General features: G+C 40.0%; 1 protein-coding gene across 6 annotated transcripts in view; it reads right to left on the minus strand.

Moving 5' to 3' along the window:
• The window catches only part of fbxl2 (F-box and leucine-rich repeat protein 2), a 174,262-nt gene extending 160,269 nt beyond the window's left edge, over positions 1-13,993 (minus strand). The window contains exons 1-2 of one of the 6 annotated variants that reach the window (XM_043688899.1): positions 13,521-13,993; positions 11,240-11,264 (exon numbers count right to left, since the gene is read on the minus strand). In XM_043688899.1, coding sequence (XP_043544834.1) covers positions 11,240-11,264; positions 13,521-13,546 — 51 coding nt within the window. In that variant the 5' untranslated portion in view covers positions 13,547-13,993. Of the gene's footprint in view, positions 1-11,239; positions 11,265-12,345; positions 12,373-13,520 lie in introns of those variants that run through there. The other 5 variants (XM_043688900.1, XM_043688902.1, XM_043688904.1 and 2 more) reach the window with 5 other exon arrangements.
• Between the last annotated feature and the right edge of the window lie 8,855 nt (positions 13,994-22,848).

The raw sequence follows: 22,848 nt of genomic DNA on the forward strand, positions 1-22,848 counted from the left end.
AGTAAGAATAATTAGCTCAGGGAAAGCCAACTTCATACAAATAGATTCAAGAAAGCTTCTTCCCCGCTGTTATCAGATTTTGAATGGACATCTAAGAATGTTGATTCTGATCTTTGTGCACTTTCTCTGCAGCTGTAACATTGCAATCTGCACGCTGTACCATACAAAGTGCATCAGGCTAGTGGAACAATCTGACTGTACAGTATGCAAAACAACACTTTTCACTGTATCTCTGTGCATATGACAACAAGAAATCAATTTCAGGAGGGTAAGATTATGCTCGCCAAATTCATAGGCTGACCGATCAAACGAACAATAATGGACTGTATTTAAAGATAAAATAGTTCTGACATTGTCCAAGTAGGTTCACAGAAAGGGAAAAGTCAGACAAATCCAGGGTTCCTGGACTACAGAAAACATGGAGGTTAAGAAAAATGAGAGAAAAAAAAAAAGGTGCTTATGACATATGTTCTTGATTATATGAACTACTTGAAAAGGCTGAATACTGAAGGCTCAGAGAAAAGCAAAGAGAGTTTCAGAAGAGCAACTAACATAAAAGGAAGCCAAAAGTCTTCTATGGGCATATAAATAGCAAAATGGTGAGGATGAAGGACCAAAAAAATGCACAATTGGAGACAGAGTTCGCAGCTGAGGGATTAACTTGACATTTTGCTTTGGTTTTACCAATGAAGATAATACAGTGCAGATTTTGGCGAAAGAGTAGTAATTCATAGACTGGAAGGGTTTAAAATTGCTAAGGATATGGTATTAGATAGGTTATCGCTCCAGGACCTGAAATGTATCAAAAAATATAGAAAAAAGTGACAGTGGAAATTGTGTAATTTTTCCCAGTATTCCTTGGTGGTGCCAGAGGGACAGGAAAACTGAAAATTTTAGACCCTTGGAATGGAAAAGTAATTCCAGCAATTTACAGGTTCATTTAATCTTAGTGGTGGGAATAATACTCAAAACGATAACATGGGCCAAATGTAGACAAATATGGAATAAAAGAACTGCAGATGCTATAAATCAGAAATAAAACAGAAGTTGCTAGTAAAGCTCAGCAGGTCTGGCAGCATCTGTGGAGAGAAATCAGACTTGGGTTTCCAGGGTTGAGGAAGGATCAATGATCAAAATGTTTCCTTAGATTTCTCTTCATGGACCAGTCAAGCTTTTCCAGCAACTTCTGTTTGTGTAAGCAAATATGGGTTCGTTAAAGAAAGCACAAATTTGTTAAGGAAAAAACATGTTTAATTAAGTCTTTAAAAAGCACCAGAAAGTTAACTGGGAAGGTGAAGGAGAGTAATCTTACTGATGTGGTGCTCGTAGATTTTCAAATTTGCGCCCTTAAACACAGATTTATGAACCAGATTATTATATTACTCACGAATTAAGAAATAAAGTTACTTGGATGTGAAATTGGGCAAGTGACAGAAAGATTATAGTGGTTAATGGATGGTTTTCGTAAGGGAGAAATGGTTAGAAGTGGAACTCTCGAGAGGGCTAATATTATGAGCTTGCTCTTCCTGATATATTAATAACCTAGACCTTAGTGTACAGGTGCAATTTCAAAACTTAAAGATGTATGAAACTTGAAAACATTATAAACTGAGTGTAGAACTTTAGGAAAACACGGACAATTTATTTGCAAAACAGACAAGCAGCAGATTAAATTTAATGCAGAGAAGTGTGAAAAGTTTTATTTTCATTGAATGTAAACAAAGAGGCAACATAAAAGGGTATAATTCTAAAAGGGGCAGTATAAGAGCAAAGGGACCAGGGTGTACATCTGCGTCAGTAAAGAGGGCAGGATAAATTGTTAGACCATGGTTATTAAAACATATAGCATGTTATGGACCAGGCCAGACCCCTCGAAACATTTCAAGAAGGTAGCCCAGAGTCTAATTTTTCTAGTTGTCTTAAGCAGGTTTAAGGTGGATATTCCAGGAGCGATAGCGCTGATCAAACCACTTAGTTTTAAACAAAACAGAATTTATTTACAAGATTACTGAGTGAAACAGACAAAAGAGAACAGAATATAGAATAACTTAACCAATCCAAAAACCCAACAGATCATCCCTAACTTAAATGATGCTGTTACAAATACTTGCAACAATCCCCATAAACACCCCTTGGCACAAAAGGGAAACATCAAACACAGGGTCTTACATGAGAGATGTCACAGAGGGACCTGCATCTTTAGGTACAGCAACGTTTTCAACACTACTGCTAAAAACCAAACCAAACCAGAGAAAGCAGAGCTGGGAGAACTGGCCACTCCCATTTCATTGTACAAGAGTTCCTTTCCAAAAAAAAACTCAAAAGCCTGTTGGCTGAGGCAGTATCTGTTAACTGTAATCAAACTGGCCCTAAACACTTCAACTTAGACTTTTTGGAGTCTGTGTCTTTTACAACCTCTCTGGGAACAAAAAAAAAGGATAACTTAACCTTGTTAAAACAGCAGCTTCGTCACACCTCCCCCTGAAAAAAAATGATCAATATCCAAAGATGGCTTCATTTTAAAACTCATTAATCTTAAGTGTTTGTACTCTACAAACATACACATTACATTGACTATAAACATGCAAAGATGTACAACAGACTGAAAAGGAATGTAGTTGTACTCCTACTATGGAACACCTCCATTTCTCATTCAAGCTATGACAATGCATCGACAATTACATTTTCTTGCCCTGCCACATGCACAATTTTCAAATTGAATGGCTATAATGACAAGCTAAACAGTTTAGCATTTTTGTCCTTAAAATTTCTCCACAAACTTCAATGGGTTATGGTCAGCATATATGATTGCCTCAGATACTTTACTAGTAATGTAAACATTGAAATGTTGCAACACCAACACCAAGCTCAAAGTTTCCTTCTCAACTGTTGAATATTTCTGCAAAAATACCAGATAGGTCTTTCTATCTTCTCACCTTCTTGCAAGAGCACAGCACCGACATCTGCATCACTTGTATCAATACCCACCTCGATCAGCTTTGCCTAATTAGGTGTGGCTAATACTGCGGCAGTGGTCAACACAGCTTTCAGGCTATCAAATGCCTTCTGACAGTCCACTTTCCACTGAAACTTCTTGCCTTTCTTCAGCAATTCAGTGAGTGGAGCAGCCACACGGCTAAAATTTGGTGCAAATTTTCAGAAAAATCCACTCAATCCCAGGAATCGTAGTACTGCTCTTTTTGTCGATGCTATGGAAAACTCCCCAATGAACATTTTTGTTTTTGCTTCCCGTGGGGCCATTTGTCCATGTCCAATAGCATTGGCCAGGAAGGTGACTTGGGTTTTGACCAGGTTTATCACCAAGCCTGCCTTCCAAAGCTGATCGAGAAGTCTAATAATGTTGTAAATGTTCCTTTCATGTCTGACTAAAAATCACCAGGTCATCTATGTATTTGACACAATTGGGGAATCTGTCAATTCCCCCTAACCTTATTGGTTAGACTCTGAAATGTGGCTAGCACATTCTTCATATCAAATGGCATGACTTTAAGCTGATATAGTCCATTCGGTGTTACAAAAGCTGAAATTGCGTTCACTCTTTTTGACTTGCCCAGCATCCTGAGCAAGTCCAACTTATAAATATAAGTTGCTTGCCTCATCTTATGAACAGTCTTCCAAACGAAGAATCGGATATACATCAGTCTTTGCAACTGCACTGACTTTGCAATAGTCCACACGTTACTGTTGGGTACCATCTGGCTTTGGCACCATTACTGGAGGTGAGCTCAAGTCACTAACTCACTTTGATTGTGTCATCTTGGAGCAAGTGTTCAATCCCCTTTTGGACCAGTGCCAACTTTAGACGGTTTAGCTGATAAGGATGTTGCTTAATTGGAACAGCATCTCCTATATGTACATCATGTATAATTAGGTTAGTACTTCCCAGCATATTTCCACACGCCTCCCCATGTGATAGTAATAACTCTTTTAGGTCATTTTGATTTTCCCCTGCAAGGTAACTCAATTTATCCAAATTTTTTTTTACAACTTCCTCATTGTCCAATTTAATTTGTGAAATGTCAAATTCAGAATCCTCCGAACTTGGTACTTCCCCCTTTGTTGTAACCAATAACAGCCTCCTTTAGTTTTCCTTCCCTATCAAAATACCTTTTGAGCATATTCGCATGCTTTCTGACTGGAGTCCTTAACAAATAGTTCACCTCACTCAATTTCCTTTAGGCTTGATAAATTCCACTAAACCTTACTTTTAAGGTTCACCTGTCACTGCAAGTAACACTAATAACTTATCCCTGATAGCAAAATTGCGAGTTGTCGATTTCTTGTCTGCTTCCTGTTTCATTATGAGAAAGTGTAAGGTATGAGCAGGTAGGGAAAGAGTGAAGTTGCAAATTTTTGTGAAACAAAAGATTCAGTTAGCATGACTTGAATCAGATAAGAACTTGCAGTAAACAATGAGGTGCTAGAGGCAAGGGTAGTGGGTTAGAGGTGAAAAAGCATTCATTACGTAAAGCCAGTTAACAAGGTTAAGAACATCCATTGTATAATGCCAGATGGCTTAATCTTTACTATTGATGCTCGCTGATTGTAACTGCCACCCAATCAATATAGATGTTGCCTGAGTGGGAAGCTGCTCCCTGTAAGTGACTATAATTCCTTAAGAATCTGCTGTTCAAAAGAAGACTGAGAATTCATGTCCCTGTGCACATGGGTGATCGTTCTCTCTCCCTCCAGGGCCCGGAATAAAGATGAGGGAGGCAAATTTGCACTGTGTCTCTGAGCATTTTGCTTCGACTGAGGCGGGAACAGGACAAAAATAATTGTATGCTGTGATACTTTTAAATGTGGTCTAGCTAACTCCCCCGCTCTATTTAACCATTCCTAAAAATTTGACATGTAGTCCAAATATGTGGCCTCTGAGTTCTGATTTACCAATTTTTCCTTAATCAATTTTAGCAGTCCTCTCACTTCATGCCCAAAAACTAATCCAAATGGACTGAATTTGGTCAATTCATTTGCTGCATCTCCGATCGCAAAAAGTGCAAACAGAATTCCCTTACCCAAATCATCTAGATAGTCTTGACTATATGCCCTCAATATAGTCTTTAATGTCTGATGCCACTTGTGATTCTGGATGGTATGCAGTAGATTTGAATTACTTTAATCCTAAGCTATCCATACCTTCCTCGAACAATTTTGATGCAAAATTTGACCCTTGATCTGACTTTCTTTTTAAAATAGAATCCCTACAGTGTGGAAACAGGCTCTTCATCCCAACAAGCTCACACCAACCCTCCAAAGAGTAACCCACCCAGGGAGAGTAATAGTCCCATATCCTATTACTCCATATTTACCCCTGACTTAGGCACCTAACCTACACATCCCCGAACATGATAGGCAATTTAGTGCGGCCAATTCACCTAACCTGCACATCTTTGGACTGTGGGAGGAAACCAGAGTACCCAGAGGAAACCCACTTAGTCACTGAGAGAACGTACACAGTCGCCCAAGGCTGGAAGCGAACCCGGGTCCCTGGTGCTTTGAGGCAGCAGTGCTAACCACTGAGTCACCATGCCACCACTGGGGTTAGTCCGTGACTGGTGAAAAATTTGAGTAACTGCTCTACAATCCTTTTAGCTGTAATATTACTTAATGGAACAGCCTCTGAAAATGTAGTGGACGCAACCATTGTTGTTAACAAATACTGATTTCCAGTTTTTGTTTTAGGTAGTGGTCCTCTGCAATCAATTAAGACTCTTGTAAAAATGTTCCTCCAATGCAGGATTAGATTTTATTACTACTTGTGATTTTCCAATTACCAGACATGTATGACATATCTGGCAAAATTCAACTATATTCTTGTGCAGTCCAAGCCACTAAAAATGTTTTTCTCACTCCTACATGACTCCCTACTGGTAGCTCAGACACCACTCAACACCTCCTTTCTATAACTCACTAGCAAAACAACTTGATGAACTTCTGCCCATTTCTCATCTGCCTGAATATATGATGGTCTCCATTTCCTCATTAAGACATCATTAAGATAATAGCATTCAGGGATACATTGAGATATTTTCTGTGTATGCGTTTTGAAATAAGGGCTTTAAATTTTCATCTGCTGTAAGCAGAGTTTTGCTAATTCCATTTCAACTTCCTTATCTATATTCTTTGATCTCTCCTGCTTCAACTGGTGACTTTGTGACCACGTAACCACAGAATCCAGAAAAATCCTAGAATGTGTCCCCTCCAATAGTTTGGTTGCCGAGTTTCCATTGGCTTTTCAACCACAGTACACAGCACCCCTACCCGTGAAACAGCTATAATCGTCAGCAAGGACAAATTGTATTCCTGGGAGTTGAGAATTTGTCCAGTACTTCTACCATGACTTCTCCACTCTTCACTGGACACTAACCTCACTTTACATAATTGAGTGCTTGTCTTACCGTGAATTCCCATTAACAGCAGCTTCTCTGGCAATGGTCCTTCAGAGGTGTATGGCTCATCTTTCAACATCACAGATTGAGAGAATCCTGTATCTTAAATATTGTAACCTATTTACCTGCTCTCCTGGCCTATGCAAGTAAACTTTACCTTCACTGGTATATGGTTTAAGATGATCTGGCACTTCCTTCTTAACCAACCTCTAACCAACTTATACATTTTGAAGCAGCTTTCTCGCCTCCACTGTGCTTTCTGTTACCACGCCATCAAAGTTCATTGGCTTATCCTGTCTTCCCACATCTGGCTTCCCAGTGCTTTTCCTAACCCACCAACACTGTTTTCACATGGTTTACTTTATTGCAGTGAAAATATTAGAGCTTTTTAACTTCTCTGCCCCTTCAAGGGTTTCGTTTTTACCCAGTGGTACTTTATCTTTATGATTTTCATCAAGATCTACCTTTCCCTTTTCCCTACTTCTATCTCTCATGGATTGAAACTGATTTTGGAAGCCAATCTGATTTATGGACCAATTCAATTATCAGCCATTTCAGCTGTCAATCTTGCCATTTAACTCTCTGCTCTTCTATGAGATTTCACACTACTTCAGGAAGTGAATTTTTGAATTCCTCCAAATAATTGTCTCACTAAGGCCATCATAGGTTTGCTTTATTTTGAATGCCCGTACCTACCGATCAAAATTGCTTTGTTAATCCTAAATATAGATTTGACCAGGGTCCCTCCTTAGATTCCTGAAACGTTATCTATAGGCATCTGGCACAAGCTCATATGCACTTAAAATGGCTCTCTTCACTTCCTCATCACCCCAGATACCTCCTCTGATAGCGATGAGAGTCACTAGCTCTACCTACAAGTTTTGTTTGTATCAACAAAACCCACATGATCACTGGCCACTACATTCATTTAGCCACCCATTGAAATGAGATTAAAAAAGCTTCTGCACTCTTCTCATCAAATTTAGGCAATGCTTGAATATATTCAAACAGTTTCTCAGCAGGACCTTGGCTACCACGGGTTTGCTCAACCTCACTTTCTTCCTCACTAAGCTCACCTTCAGACTTCATCTCCAGCCTTAAGCTGATTTTCCTGTCTAAGCGCAAATTTCTGAAGTTTAAATACGTTCTTTCTTCCATTCCTCTCTATCCTCTGTTTTTTAATCGCAATTTAAACTTTTCCATTTGTTGCCCTTTCCTTGTCTTTTGCCCCTAACTCAAGTTGCTTCATTTTCAATTGAATTTTAGCTATCTCTAAAGATTCTGATAGTGTTTCCATCAAATTTAAATGCTGAGCTATTGTTGTAATTATATCTCCTTTCCTCACGGAAGGAGGCAGTTTCAACACCAGCTTGTCTGGTAATTCCAGCAGCTTGGCTTTAATCATCTTTTGCAAAACCCTCAGAAAACCCTTGGTGACTGAAAATGCCACTGATATCGCAAGCACTGTTTAAACCAACTGAATTCAACACCCAGAACACTCGCTGTCTTTGAACCCAACAACCCTAATCCCAAATCAGAACTAAACTGATCAGAACAAATCTAAAGAGCCCCCAATCTGTTATGGACCAGACCAGATCCCTCAAAACATTTCAAGGAGGTAGCCCAGACTAACTTTTCTAGTTGTTTTAAGCAGGTGTAAGGTGGATATTCCAGGAGATGCCGCTGGTAAAACCACTTGGTTTTAAGCAAAACATAATTTATCTACATGTTACTGAATGAAACACAAAAAACAGAATATAGAATAACTTAACCAATCCGAAAACCCAACAGATCATCCCCAACTTAAATGATGCTGTTCCAAGTACTTGCAACAATCCCAATAAACACCCCTTGGCACAAAAGGGAATCAAACACAGGGTCTTACAGGAGGGATGTCAGAGAGAGATTACTGACATGGACTTGCATCTTTGGGTCCAGCAGCATTTTCAACACTAAAAACCAAACCAAACCAGAGAAAGCAGAGCTGGGAGAACTGGCCACTCCCTTTTCATTGTACAAGAGTTCCTTTCCAAAACAAAACTCAAAAGCCTGTTGCCTGAGGCAGGATCTGTAAGCTGTAATCAAACTAGCCCCAAAACCCTTCAACTTAGACTTTTCAGAGTCTGCGGCTTTTACAAACTCTCTGAAAAAAAAAACAAAGGACAACATAACCTTGTTAAAAGAGCAGCTTCATCACAAGTTGTCTAGGCTCTACAAATGAGGGTAGAAACAACAGAAGCAAGGAGTTGTTAAACTAGTTTTAAATATTGATTCAGCATCAACTTATGGATTTGATCTCGTTATCTCTCAAAACAAACAGAAAAAACGTTGGAGAGTGGACTAAAGATTCACAAAATTGGTTCCACAGATGAAGCACCTCAATTCTGAGGAAGTGGTGGATGTCTGCACAATTATACTATCTAAAAGGTATTTAGATAAGCATATGAATAGAAAAGTTTAGGAGGGATATGTGCCATGAGCAGGCAAGTGGGACTAATTTAGTTTAGAATTATGTTTAGCATGGTCTGGTTGAACAGGGTTGAAGGGGATTTCTCTCTGTGTGGTACTGGGAAAGCACAGCTGGTCAGGTGGCATCCAAGGAGCGGGAGAATTGACATTTCAAGCATTCCTGATGAAGGGCTTATGCTCGAAATGTCGATTCTCCTGCTTCTCGGATACTCCCTGGTGGGCTGTGCTTTTCCAGCGCCAGTCTTCAACCCCGAATGGGCTCCTCACCTTCGGATTTCTTTATAATCAATTGAAAGTTTTCTGAGGGTTTTGCAAAAGATGATTAAAGCCAAGCTGTTGGAATTACCAGACAAGCTGGTGTTGAAACTGCCTCCTTCCGTGAGGAAAGGAGATATAATTGCAACAATAGCTCAGCATTTAAATTTGATGGAAACACTATCAGAATCTTTAGAGATAGCTAAAATTCAATTGAAAATGAAGCAACTTGAGTTAGGGGCAATGTGGATAGATTACAGTAGTTGAGTGTGCTGTCCTTAAAGAAAAGAAATTTGAAAGGATATAACTATTACAAATCATAAGAGGTCTGGACTGAGTTAATGGGGGAAAAAAAAAGTTGTGGCCACTGATGGAAAGATCAAGGACAAGTGCAGGTTGAAGATAATTGGCAGAAATAACAGACAAGAAGTTTTTCCTCCTACACAAGAAATGGTCAGGATCTGCAAAGTACTGCCTGAGTCTGTTGGGAAGACAGGTTCAATCAAGACAATGAAGAAATTTTACGATCCAAGAATCCATGATCCATGTGCAAGAATACAGGGAGAGCCACAGAATGCCACTAGCTAAAGTAGTGCTTTCGAGAAACAGCACAAACACAGTGGGGCAAATGGCCTCTTTCCATGTAGTAAACATTCTGTTACTCCACAGTAGAAACAGCTGGACAAATTCAATTCAAAGTATGAATCTCACTGTGACTTCACACCTTTCCTACTGTCTAATCTCAAGCCATTCTTCTTTGAACTCTGGCCTTTCAGGCATCTTCCTCCTCCTTTGCTTCACAACTAGCAGTCATGCTTGTAACCTGCAAGGTCTCATGCTTTGAAATTCTCAATATCCCTCCACCTCTTTTACCATCAATATATTCTTAAAATCTTTACCATTATCACTAAACTTTTGCTCACCCTAAGTTTGCTATTTTTTCTATCAAGGTCTTTGCAAAACTTTGACAACATTAACTTAAGCCAAACTGAAACGATTGACGCACAATTTTTAAAAAAATTATGTTTTAGTAATGCTAACCCCAAAGCAAGGCCAGCCATGCAATAAATTAAACAAAATAATGTGCTTTCAATTGATTATAAAGAAATCCGAAGGTGAGGAGCCCATTCGGGGTTGAAGACTGGTGCTGGAAAAGCACAGCCCACCAGGGAGTATCCGAGAAGCAGGAGAATCGACGTTTCGAGCATAAGCCCTTCATCAGGAATGCTTGAAATGTCAATTCTCCCGCTCCTTGGATGCCACCTGACCAGCTGTGCTTTCCCAGTACCACACAGAGAGAAATCCCCTTCAACCCTGTTCAACCAGACCATGCTAAACATAATTCTAAACTAAATTAGTCCCACTTGCCTGCTCATGGCACATATCCCTCCTAAACTTTTCTATTCATATGCTTATCTAAATACCTTTTAGATAGTATAATTGTGCAGACATCCACCACTTCCTCAGAACTTCATTCCATACACAAACCAACTCTGCGTAGAAAATGTGTCCCTGTGTCATAACAACTCTGCAGTGGTTGATCAGAAAATATCAACAAAACCCTAGGTCAATGATACTTTTAAAAAGAACATTTTGTTCCTGGTAAAATAACTATTCACACATTTGGTCACTACATGTATTTTATTTAAAAATGCTTTACTTCCAAAATTCCCTACATTCTGATTATTTCCCAGTAAAAATATTCCAATATTAGCAAACTAATTAGTAATATTTTGAACAGTTTGTAGCTTTTAGCAAAATTTCACAAAATTATCACTGATCTCAGAAATCCTAGCACTGATATCAATGATGCGCACATACAAAGGATCATTGGTGAATTTCACCAAAATTCAAATCAGAACCGTGTCTACAGAGCAAAGAAAAAAGGTGGTACTGTCAGCCAAAGCCACAATTACATTATTTTGACTTGTTTTTAACCACAGGGGAAATAATAGCTGACTTGAGCTGCAAAGAAAATTATAGATGTTGCAGAGGTAAGATGTACCCCTCTCATGTTAAAGGTGACTATGTTACTGTGAAAGTTCACGATAAATAACAGGCTGGACAGGACGTTTTTTTCCGCTTAATGTTCCAGAACTCACCAAATATCGAAGAGGTGCTTTGGAACTGGAAAAAAAAGAGATTTTTAAATTTTTTAAGAAGTTTTTTTTTTAAAAAACTTCAAAATCACAGACCCCAAGTTTGACACTGACTGTGTTTAACCACAATGAAGTGATCTGATAACAAGAGATGCAAAATGGTTTCATGTTGAGGGGTGCGTTATCAGTCTGATCAATTTTCATTTAGGATATTGATACGGTGAAGCAAACAGATGTGGTATACCTGGATTTCAGCAATGCTGAAATTTCAGTTTCTCTGGAAGAGCTAGTACAGAAAATAAAGTTAACAGGAATCAAAGGTGGTTGATAGTGAATACGCAATGACTGAGCAAAGAATGATGTGATGTTTACCACTGGGGTTACTCCAGGAATCTATTATGGAATTTCCTGTTTAATATCTTAACAAAATTAATGATCTATAGTTGTGTCACAAGCACGATATCTAATTTTATAGATGATACAAATCTGATAAACAAGGTAGATTGAAAAGCTGAACAGCACAAGCAACAAAACATTTTGAATATACATGGGACTTTAACACACGGTAGCAGATTAAAATCAATGTAGAGAAGCATTCACTTGAAAAGATTTTCAGAAAGCAGGCTTTTAGATGAAAAAGGTCACATGCAGAGAAAATGAAATAATTTTGGAAATCCTAACAGACAATAATAGTACAAATGTCACAACAATGCCATCAGCCAACAGATAAAGCAAATTAGATATTGGGATATTTTAAAAGATGAATATTAAGCTAAAATAGTGAGGTCATCCTGCTACTCCATACATCATCATTGATATGCCTGCAATTAGTTTATTATGTACAGTTCTAGTTCCCAAAGTACACATATTGCAATATAAAAAGGTTAGTAGTTTTTGGATTCTAATGGAAGTAGACAACATAGACCATGACAAGCTAATTCACTTTGACCTGACAGGAAGAAACTTCAGATGCAGATGAGTAAATGAAAAGGATCTATGGATTGGATTTCCATGAAGGTGTAGTAGCACACAAGACTGAGTAACTTATTTTGATGTCCAAAACATTTACTAGGATATGGTAATACACATATAACATATACTGTACATACACAAGGTTCCATTCAAATTTGCAAATCTCAAGTGTTCCTGTGGAAGATCCTAAGCAGATGTCGAGTGATTGTCCACACAATCAGGTCCAGAACAGCCATAATTTCATTGAATGGCAATGAAGAGCTAAATGTTATCTCATATTCTGATGTAGTTTAGAAAAAAATAATCTTAGCTAATGATCACAAATTTCCCTATTTTATCGTTGTACTGATGCAATTTCCCCTCACTAACAACTCCAGATTTCAAATGCAAAAAAGGGGAAAATCAAAATCCACAAAAGGAAGCAAAAGTGGCAAACTGTTCTCCATCCATTTCAAAAGGTTCAAAGAGCATCTGCACAACTCAACACTCCTTCACATGAAGAGCTGATAAAGTGACTGATTACAAACTAGAGAAGCAAACAAAAGAAAAACTGAAAAGCCAATAACATATTAGTAGTTTTGTCATAGTCAACAAATCATTTCCATTTTGGCTAGAAGGTGCAGTCAAAATCTTTATCATTCAAGTTAAAATATTTCTATCGCAACTACTAAACTCGATTCACATCACACCCTCCCCAACAGCTCCAACACCTTACCCCATCCCATCTAAAGCAAAGTATAATAGCTTAATATCTTAAGCAATGTTATGAAAACATGTTTGGACCGCCCATTTAAAATAAAACAAAAGAACAAGGCCAATGTCGCATAGCAGTTTCAAGTGCCTGTGAGGTGTGGTTGAGATTTTAAATACCGATGATTTCACCAAACTACAATTACTCTCCGGTGCAAATGAACCCGCTGGCATTTACACAAACAGATTGTTCACTCGGTAAAAGCACGTAAGTCGCCTGGGACGACAACAATGCACCAAACACTTGTCTGACAATCAGCTGGTGCCCTTTTAAAGCGCAGCTCTGCAGTTCCCCACCAACTCCCAAACAAGAAACGTGCGGACTCCCTCCCAGACACAATAAACCGACCACCACCTCCTCTCTCTCCCCCCCAACTTAAAACCTCCTGGTGACCAACTATCCTCTCTCCCCTCCACCCTCTTAACCCCACTCCCATCTCGCAGCTGTCGCTGCTATAACACCCGGACAGGCAAAGACAATCAACCCACTGAGGTCCGAGGGCGCAGGCCTCGGCCTCGGCATCATCCATCCGACAGAGAGGGTTGGGAAGGGGAGACTCACCTCAAAGCGGCCGCGGGTGATGCCATTCATGGCTCTTGGCTCTGGCTCGCGGCCGCTCCCGGATCCAACATGGACACACCAACCGCCGCCTGACGTCACACCCTTAAACACCAACCACCTTTTTCAAAAAAAACAGCCACTTTTACCCTCCCCGTTTTTCAGGCCGCGGCTACAATAAAAATAGGAGCAAATTCGCCGTGACATCAGAGCATGCCCCTTGAAACACACTTCTTTTTTTGAAAAGTTTAGCTGCAGGCGACGCTCCCTCCTCCCCCCGCCCCGCTGTCATGGAGTCAGGAATTGGGCGCATGGAGGTTGCTTGTTTGGGTTTTTGCACTCTATCGCTCCACTGCTGCTGAACGGAGTAACGGTTTATTGTTCGCACACGTCCCCGTTCCTCAACAGAAGGGAGGGGAGGTGTGAAAAACCCTCCAGATCCCCCTCTGATCAAGTCACTTTTCCTGACTTATCCCCTCTGTTGTTGTGAAACACAAAGTGCTGGAAGTCTGAGCTAATTCACGAATTTGAAATAAATGCCGGGAACACTCTGCAAGTCTGGCACTTGCACAGAGTTAAATAGAGTTCATGATTGACCTTTTTATGCAGAACTGAAAAAAAATGTTAAGATGATCGTGTGACAAAAGGACAAGTATTTGAGAGGGTGGAAGAAATTTCAGTCTTGGTCATGTACTACTAAAAAATATTTACAAAGTCTGATAATATACGGAAAACACCAGTTTCATTCCAGAGACAGAACACTGTGGTAACATCTTTCTATCGGTCTGCAAGGGACAATAAGATCATGTGAAAATTGTATCACTTCCTTTGATGATGTCATATTGGTATTTCACAGTCTTAACCCCATTCCACACAATTCAAACACTGCAAGCTAGAAACTGGCATTCAAAGTCGGTGCTTGATTGTTTTTTCTCGAGGAGATAGCCAAAACAGGGAAGCTGGCACTTTAGTTATAGAGTCATAGAGATGTACAGTACGGAAACAGACCCTTCGGTCCAACTCATCCATGCCGACCAGATACCCTAACCTAATCTAGTCCCATTTGCCAGCACTTGGCCCACACCTCTCTAAACCCTTCCTATTCATATACCCAACTAGATACCTTTTAAATGTTGTAATTGTACCAGCCTCCACCACTTCCTCAGGCAGCTCGTACCATACACACACACAACCCTCTGTGTAAAAGCATTGCCCCTTAGGTCTCTTTTAAATCTTTCTCCCTCACCCTAAACCTATGCCCTCTAGTTCTGGACTCACCCACCCCAGGGAAAAGACCTTGTCTATTTATCCTATCCATGCCCCTTGTGATTTTATAAACCTCTATAAGGTCACCCCTCAACCTCCAATGCTCCAGGGAAAACAGCCCCAGCCTATTCAGCCTCTTCTTATAGCTCAAATCATCCAACCCTGGCAACATCCTTGTAAATCTTTTCTGAATCCTTTCAAGTTTCACAACATCCTTCCAAAGGAGGGAGACCCCAGAATTACATGCAATATACCAAAAGTGGCCGAACCAATGTCCTGTACAGCCACAACATGACCTCCCAACTCCTGTACTCAATGCTCTGACCAATAAAGGAAAGCATACCAAATGCCTTCTTCACTACCCTATCTACCTGCGACTCCACTTTCAAGGAACTATGAACCCACACTCCAAGGTCCCTTTGTTCAGCAACACCTCTCAGGTCCTTACCATTAATTGTATAAATCCTGCTACGATTTGCTTGTCCAAAATGCAGCACTTCACACTTATCTAAATTAAACTCCATCTGCCACTCCTCAGCCCATTGGCCCATCTGATCAAGATCCTGTTGTAACCTTCTTCGTTGTTTACGACAATACAATTTTGGTGTCATCTGCAAACTTACTAACTATACCTCCTATGTTCACATCCAAATCATTTATATAAATAATGAAAAGCAATGGACACTGCTTTTCCTCATGGCACACCATGGGTCACAAACTTCCAGTCTGAAAAGCAACCCCCTACCGCCACCCTCTCTCTGCCTTCAAGCCAGTTCTGTATCCAAATGGCTAGTTTTCCCTGTATTCCATTTAATCTAACCTTACTTACCAGTCTACCAAACGCCTTACTGAAGTCCATATATATCCAACGCTCTGCCCTCATCAATCCTCTTTGTTACTTCTTCAATAAAACACAATCAAGTTTGTGAGACATGATTTCCCATGCACAAAGCCTCAATTCACACACAGGGATGTAGAGGTGCTGGTAGATAAGATGCTGGAGATGGTGGCTGTGTTCCTTCTTCAAGTTGGGTGAAAAAGGCCACATCAACAAATGCTGTCAGCATAGAATGAGATAGACTCCTATGTCAGTGCAGTGTTGATGGTGAGAAGTAATCAGCAATGGCATAAAAAGATCAATGAACTTATACATTCCACAAGATTTAAATACCACTATTTTCCCACAGCTGCCTCACATGCATTCTGAATTTTCATTGGACACCATCTCCCACTAAGGCTAATAATCTACATCTCTTGCATGCAGACTTTCTTTCAATGGCTCACACTCACCTCATCTTCCCAAAGTACAAATGCTTCCTGCTCTCTGCACTTTCCACTCACTTACTGGGATACCTCACCACTTTTCCTGTTCCCACACCGCCACTGGCAGCTCTTCCAACCTCATCAATTCCTCCTTTTGTCTCATTGCTGCAGAATATGTCACATAATAAGACCAGAGGGGAAAAACGGGTGACAAGGTGATGGACAATTTTGTTCTCATCCCCTAGAAGGAGAAAATCCTTGAATTTATTAGCGGGGATTGAAACCAACAAATCTGCAGATGCCAACATCCCATATTAAGACAACCAAATATGCTTCATTATGTTGTCCTGCACTTCTCTCTCATAATCACTACTCCATGCAACACTATGCAACATATTTTATTTGGAATTTACTGCAAGGTGCCTCCAAATTGATCTAAACATTGGAACCTTATCTTAAGGGGTCAGATTGTCTGTTCTACAATAGCCCTGGTGGAATAGTAAGCTGTATTGTAGCTGTGCACAATCTCAGTCAGCAGGTTCCATTAACCATCAGTCATGATTACAGAGAGTAACCCTTATTTCTTAGCAGCCACTCATGGATGGCATTCAGCCCTTTTCATGAGGCAGGCATTTAAGAGTAACCAAGAATATAGGCACCATGGCAGCTTCCAGAGTACTTCGATCAGTTGAACATTGAACATTGTTGAAAAACTCAGCTGTTTTACAATATGGCATACAGTTTATTTTTGCAGTTTAAATAAGCTTCATTTTTTGCATTTCTAATGCTTTTCTTTGACAACTTCGCACATTGTGAATGACTGAGTTTCAAAAGTTTCAGAGCTACTTATTTTCGGAGGGATTTATGTTCACAGTTGATTAACAATTTGAAATTCTTAGAAGATTTGATCTTCAGTGTAATTTCTGAATATATGTTTCTTTCTTCTTTTCCTGAATTGCCACTTGACAAGATTTGGGTTTTCTCAGTGGGTCTTGATTTTGTTTTTAATATAATAGTTGTGTTTTTTTTTCAGTGACCGCTGTTAGATTGTTAGAGTTTTACGTTCATTTCAAATGATTTCCAATGTTATTACAAGGATATTAAGGAATATATGTAAATAGCTATGGATTATACATGGGGCATAGAGGGTTATGAAGAACCATGATGTATGAGGTTGCATGGAGGGGAATTGGGACTATATGGGAGCAGAGAGAGACTATTGATGATGAAGTGGTATGCTTTTGAGTGTGAGATACCATAAGGAGAATGAGGAGAGCTGGGTCAATGCCACAGTGAGCAATTGCAGCTCTTCTAGCTAGCTGCATTGGCAACCACATTCCTCTAAAGCTGTCTCATGACTCAGAAAGCTTGAATGATTCCCACCCACATCTCTAAAAGATGGAAGTATGGCTGATATGTGCAGGAGTCTTAGGTTTCTGTTGTCAGGAAGTAGTCTGATTGCATTTCCCAAGTCCAGTCCACTGAGGACAAAAGCAAGAAAGTCATGCTGACCATTTATAAAGGTCTGGTTAGAGTTCAACTGGAGGAGTGCAGTATCGAGTTCTGCTCATTTCAGGAAAGGTGTGAGGAATCAAGAGAAGTTACAGAAGAAATTTACCAGAATGGTTCCAGGAATTGAAGATTTTATCAACAAGACTGCTTTTGAGAAGCTGGGTTTGTTCTCATTGGAACAACAAAATGGAGTTTGAAACAACTGTACACAATTATAACAGGTCCAGATTGGATAAACAGAGAAAAGTTGTTCCATATGCTGATAGTACATAGTAAAGGGGTCACATTTAACGTTTTGGTGAGAAATGCATGGGAAATGTGCTAATCCATGGCCCACAGACAGGACCCCGCCAGCATTGGCAGCCCTTGTTGCATCACAGCTGCTGGTTCTCAATATCCACTACCTCTTCCCAATTGCTGGAGTCTCTCTGTCCGGCCGTGCAGTCCCCAACCTACCTTTAAGGTGCCATTTACCTGGAGCTGCAACTTCAGCACTGGCTATTGTTGAATATGAAAGTGGCACCTAGCCTTTTGTGGTGAGGCTGAATTTAGTCTTCTCCACTGTCACTATCTTGTATATGTTGAATTCTTCAGGAAGAACCATATGGAACATTTGGGTAGGTTTGTTGCCACTAATCTTTCTTACGATTATTGGTTTTCATTACTGATACCCAATTGAGGAAGATGCCCACATGGTATCCTCAGCAGAAGATAGGCTCAATTTTGATTAAAAGTAAATAGGCTTTAAATATTACTTAATAACCTGTTGTATTAAATCTGCGGTACATAACAGTCTCTTATGCGACATCAGACTCAATTTAAGGGTAAATTCACATTATTGCTGCTGAAAAAATTCTGGTGTTACTGCAAACTACACTAAACATTGTTACACGCATTTTTTTTAGATTAGATTAGATTACTTACAGTGTGGAAACAGGCCCTTCGGCCCAACAAGTCCACACCGACCCGCCGAAGCGCAACCCACCCATACCCCTATATTTACCCCTTTAACCTAACACTACGGGCAATTTGGCATGGCCAATTCACCTGACCTGCACATCTTTGGACTGTGGGAGGAAACCGGAGCACCCGGAGGAAACCCACGCAGACACGGGGAGAATGTGCAAACTCCACACAGTCAGTCGCCTGAGTCGGGAATTGAACCCGGGTCTCTGGCGCCGTGAGGCAGCAGTGCTAACCACTGTGCCACCGTGCCGCCCACTAATTCTCAGCATTTCTGACTCCTGAGAAAATTTCTCTTGCTCCTCCCAGGAACAATCCTCTAGATCCTAATAGTCAGGGTCTAATGACCTCAGATAATCTTTAATGTATTAAATGGCTGTGATGCTCGTGAGACTGTTGAATTGCTGGCCCTCTAATTATTCTTTTGTGGGAGTAACGACAAAAGCTGTATGGCATATCCAATACAAATATTTTTTTATAGAACATCCATTGATTTTGACATAGTTGATGCAAGTGGTCTTAACCTTTCTGAACTCCAAAAGCTGAATATATAAAAGTGTGTTATTTTGCAATGTTGGAAATGTGTTGAATAAATTGGATGACTTTGAGTTTTTGTTCTTGTAACAACAGTTTAAGGGGGAAGTTTCAGTACATCCTGAAAAATTAAGCACTCAAATTGTGGTATGATATATAATGGTATCCAAGGATGACCTATTTAACTAACAGCACTTTAAAGTCCTTTATTGAGCAATGTAAGAATTAAAGACATGTATGTTGAAAATTTGTGCAATACCATAATTGCAATTGGTAGCCTCTAGAGGGAGTTACAGCAAAGGTTCATCATCAACTATTTTGCTCAATCTTGCCACCAATCCTTCTAAAACAGAGCATAAAAGTTGCTACCCAACCTTTAAAAACACTGTTCAGTCTAAACACGCAACAGAATTGGTAATCAACAAAAAAACCATGCTTCATTCACTTTATTCCCAGGTAACGTGGCAGGTCTTCAGTATTTTTATCAAAGTATTTAACCATTGCATTCACAATCATTACAGTGTTGCATTCAGACAAAAAAAAGAGGACGAGACTATGGGCATAAGGAACAAACTATTGGGTGTGGATACCTACCAAATACTCAGGAATATCATATGTTTCCACTGAGGTGGAATGGCGCCAGTACTAAGTACCAATTCCCCTCATTCCCACAAAACTGCTGCAAAAAGCATCCACCTTTGCAGGAAGAAAGGCAAAATAATTTTCTTTTCCCTGAACTCCCAACAACACTTGCACAACTAATGCCTCACAATGATATTTATTTAAGGAGGGGGTTCAACTGAATTAGACCATAAACAGCTAACACAGTACTAGGTTTCTATAAGTGTTATGAATATAAAAGCAAAGAAGTAATGTCAAGCCTGTTTAGAACGTTGAATGCTATATGTAGTCACAATGAAATGCACTTGAAGTGATATGGCACAGATTCTCTAGGATGCTGACTGTTCAGAATTCCTTCTTGACTAAGTCAACATGCAGCTTTATTCCTGCTTAGAGTCATAGAGATATACAGCACGGCAACAGACCCTTTGGTCCAACTGATCCATGCCAACTAGATATCCTAACCTAATCTAGTCCCATTTGCCAGCATTTGGCCCATATTCCTCTAAACCCTTCCTTTTCATTTTAAATGTTGTAATTGTCCCAGCCTCCACCATTTCATCTGGCAGCTCAGTCCACTGATATCTACTTCCCCAAAATCACTCTCAGCCCATTCAATTTAGAAATTATTATTCTCTAAAGAACATTTCTTTAAATTTTTTTTGTGATCATATGAGTAAGCAACACTTTTGCATCTTTGAGGTAATATCTGGTTTTAGATTTGACTACAGATAACAGTTTCCAATTTTCTTGATCAGTATGTTTCCAACACAGTGAGGAAAGAAGCATTTCTGGATCTGCTTCTGGGAATGAGGATAGGTGAAGAAAAGTAAGTGTCAGGAGGGGTACATTTAGGACATAATGCAAATAGTATCATAAGATTTAGGTTGACAGTGGAAAAAATAAATAATACTCCAAAGTTAAAATACCTATTTGGAGGAGGGCCAATTTCAGTGAGATGAGAATGAGCATGTGTCTAGTAAATCAAAATCAAAGATTGATAGGCAAAACAATTTTAAATGCCTTTAAAGAACAATTAGCTCTATGTGAGATACATTCCCACAAGCCAGAACAATCAGAGCCAGAACTTCTTGATAATGAAAGATATCAAGTGTGAGGTGAAGCAGAAAAACAGGTGTATGTGATAGATTTCAGGTTGGTAATACAAGTAAGAGCCAGGCTGAATATAAAAAAGGAAACTAAGGTGAAGAGAGAGTAAAAGAGATTGGCAAATAATACAAAAGAAAATTCAAAAATCTTTTTCATGCATATAAATATTAAAGGTTAGTGTGAGGAGGGGATGGTACTATTAAGGACTAAAAGAGGATCAACATATGGAGGCAAAGGGCATGGCTAATATACTAAATTAAGTCTTTGCATCTATCTTTACTGCTTAAATCAGTGAAGGGGAAAAAATATTGAGATCGTGATGGAATAAAAACTGATGGAAAAGAGATGGCTGTGCTTAAATAATCAATAAAATGACTATCATAAAAAGTGACAGTGTTTAAATTCAAATATGTTACTTCGTTGAGTTTAAATTCCATTGTGCAGCTCTTTTTACAACATATAGCTGTAAAGTTGGAATTGAAAACAAAGAGCTTGCACCATTCACATCCTCAGAACATCTAAAGCATTTCATAATCAACAAATCACATAATCGTGTAGTCCCTGTTATTTCATAACATGAACAACAGGTAAGCTGCTTATAGCAGATCACATTAACATTGGCGGCAGTCCCTTGCAGATGAGGATGACTCTCTTCCACTGTCAGGGTGAGTCCATTGGTGGCTGTACACACCAATATGGCTATCGCAGGCTCTGTTACACTTGGGGCAAGTGGTGGTCACGGGAAGGGGTGAGTGAGGCATTGTTGTGGCCTCCTTTCACTGTTTTTGCCAGGCTTCCATTTTTTTCCGATGGCCAGTTCCAAGGTGCTTGACGCTTTCCCAAGTGCTCGTCCTCCACTTTGGATGGTCTTGGGCCAGTGATTCCCTGGTGTCTGTGGGAATGCCACATTTCACCAGTGAGTCCTTGGGGGTATCACTGAAATGTTTCTTCTGTCCAACTGGGACTCACCTGCCGTTTCAAAGCTGGATGTAGAGCACTTGCTTGGGGAGTCTTGTGTCACTCATGTGGATGACATGCCCAGCCCATTGTAGTCAATCAAGGGTGGTCAGTGCCTCGATGCTAGGGATTTTAGTCTGGTCAAGAACGTTGGTATCGGTGGATCTTCCTTCCCAGCGGATTTTCAGGATCTTGCACAGGCAGCTTTGGTTGTACTGCTTCAGTGCCTTGAAGTGCCTGCTGTAGACAGTCCAAATCTCAGAGCCATATAGGAGGGTAGGAACCAACACAGTCTGAAAACCATGACTTTGGTGTCAAATTTGATGTTGTTCTTGAAAACCCCTTTTCTCAAGTGGCTGAAAACTGGGGTAAGCACACTAGAGGCAATGCTGGATCTCTTTGTCAATAGCGGCTTTGGCCAACAGTTCACTTCCGAGGGATTGGAAGTAGTCAATGTTCTCTAAAACCTCCCCGTGCACCTTGATGATTAGGGGTTTGCTCCACACTGCCAGGTCAGGTTGATGGAGGACCTTCATCCTGCAGATGTTTAGGGTGGGAAGCTGTCATACAGCTCTGTAAAAGTGCTGATGTTGAACTGGAGCACAGCAATTAAATGAATGACCAATTGATCTGTTGTGATTGTGTTGCATGAGAAAATAACAGTGGTAGTACAACAGGAGAATGTAGAGTCAGTGTGGATAGAGCTGCGAAATACTAAGGGTAAAAAGACCCTCTTGGGAGTCATCTACAGGCCCCCAAACAGTAGTCTGGATGTTGGATGTAAGTTGAATCAGGAGCTGAAATTGGCCTGTCGTAAAGATGTTACTACAGTTGTTATGGGGGATTTTAACATGCAGGTAGACTGGGAGAATCAGGATGGTATTGGACCTCAAGAAAGAGACTTTGTGGAGTGCCTCAGAGATGGATTCTTAGAGCAGCTGGTGCTCGAGCCTACCAGGGAGAAGGCAATTCTGGATCTGGTATTGTGTAACGAACCAGAATTGGTCAGAGACCTCGAAGTGAAGGAGCCATTGGGAAATAGTGACCATAATACAATAAGCTTCAATCTGCAATTTGAGAAGGAGAGGGTACAGTCGGAAGTGAC

Source organism: Chiloscyllium plagiosum, chromosome 4, assembly GCF_004010195.1.
Source record: "Chiloscyllium plagiosum isolate BGI_BamShark_2017 chromosome 4, ASM401019v2, whole genome shotgun sequence".
Classification (NCBI taxonomy): domain Eukaryota; kingdom Metazoa; phylum Chordata; class Chondrichthyes; order Orectolobiformes; family Hemiscylliidae; genus Chiloscyllium; species Chiloscyllium plagiosum.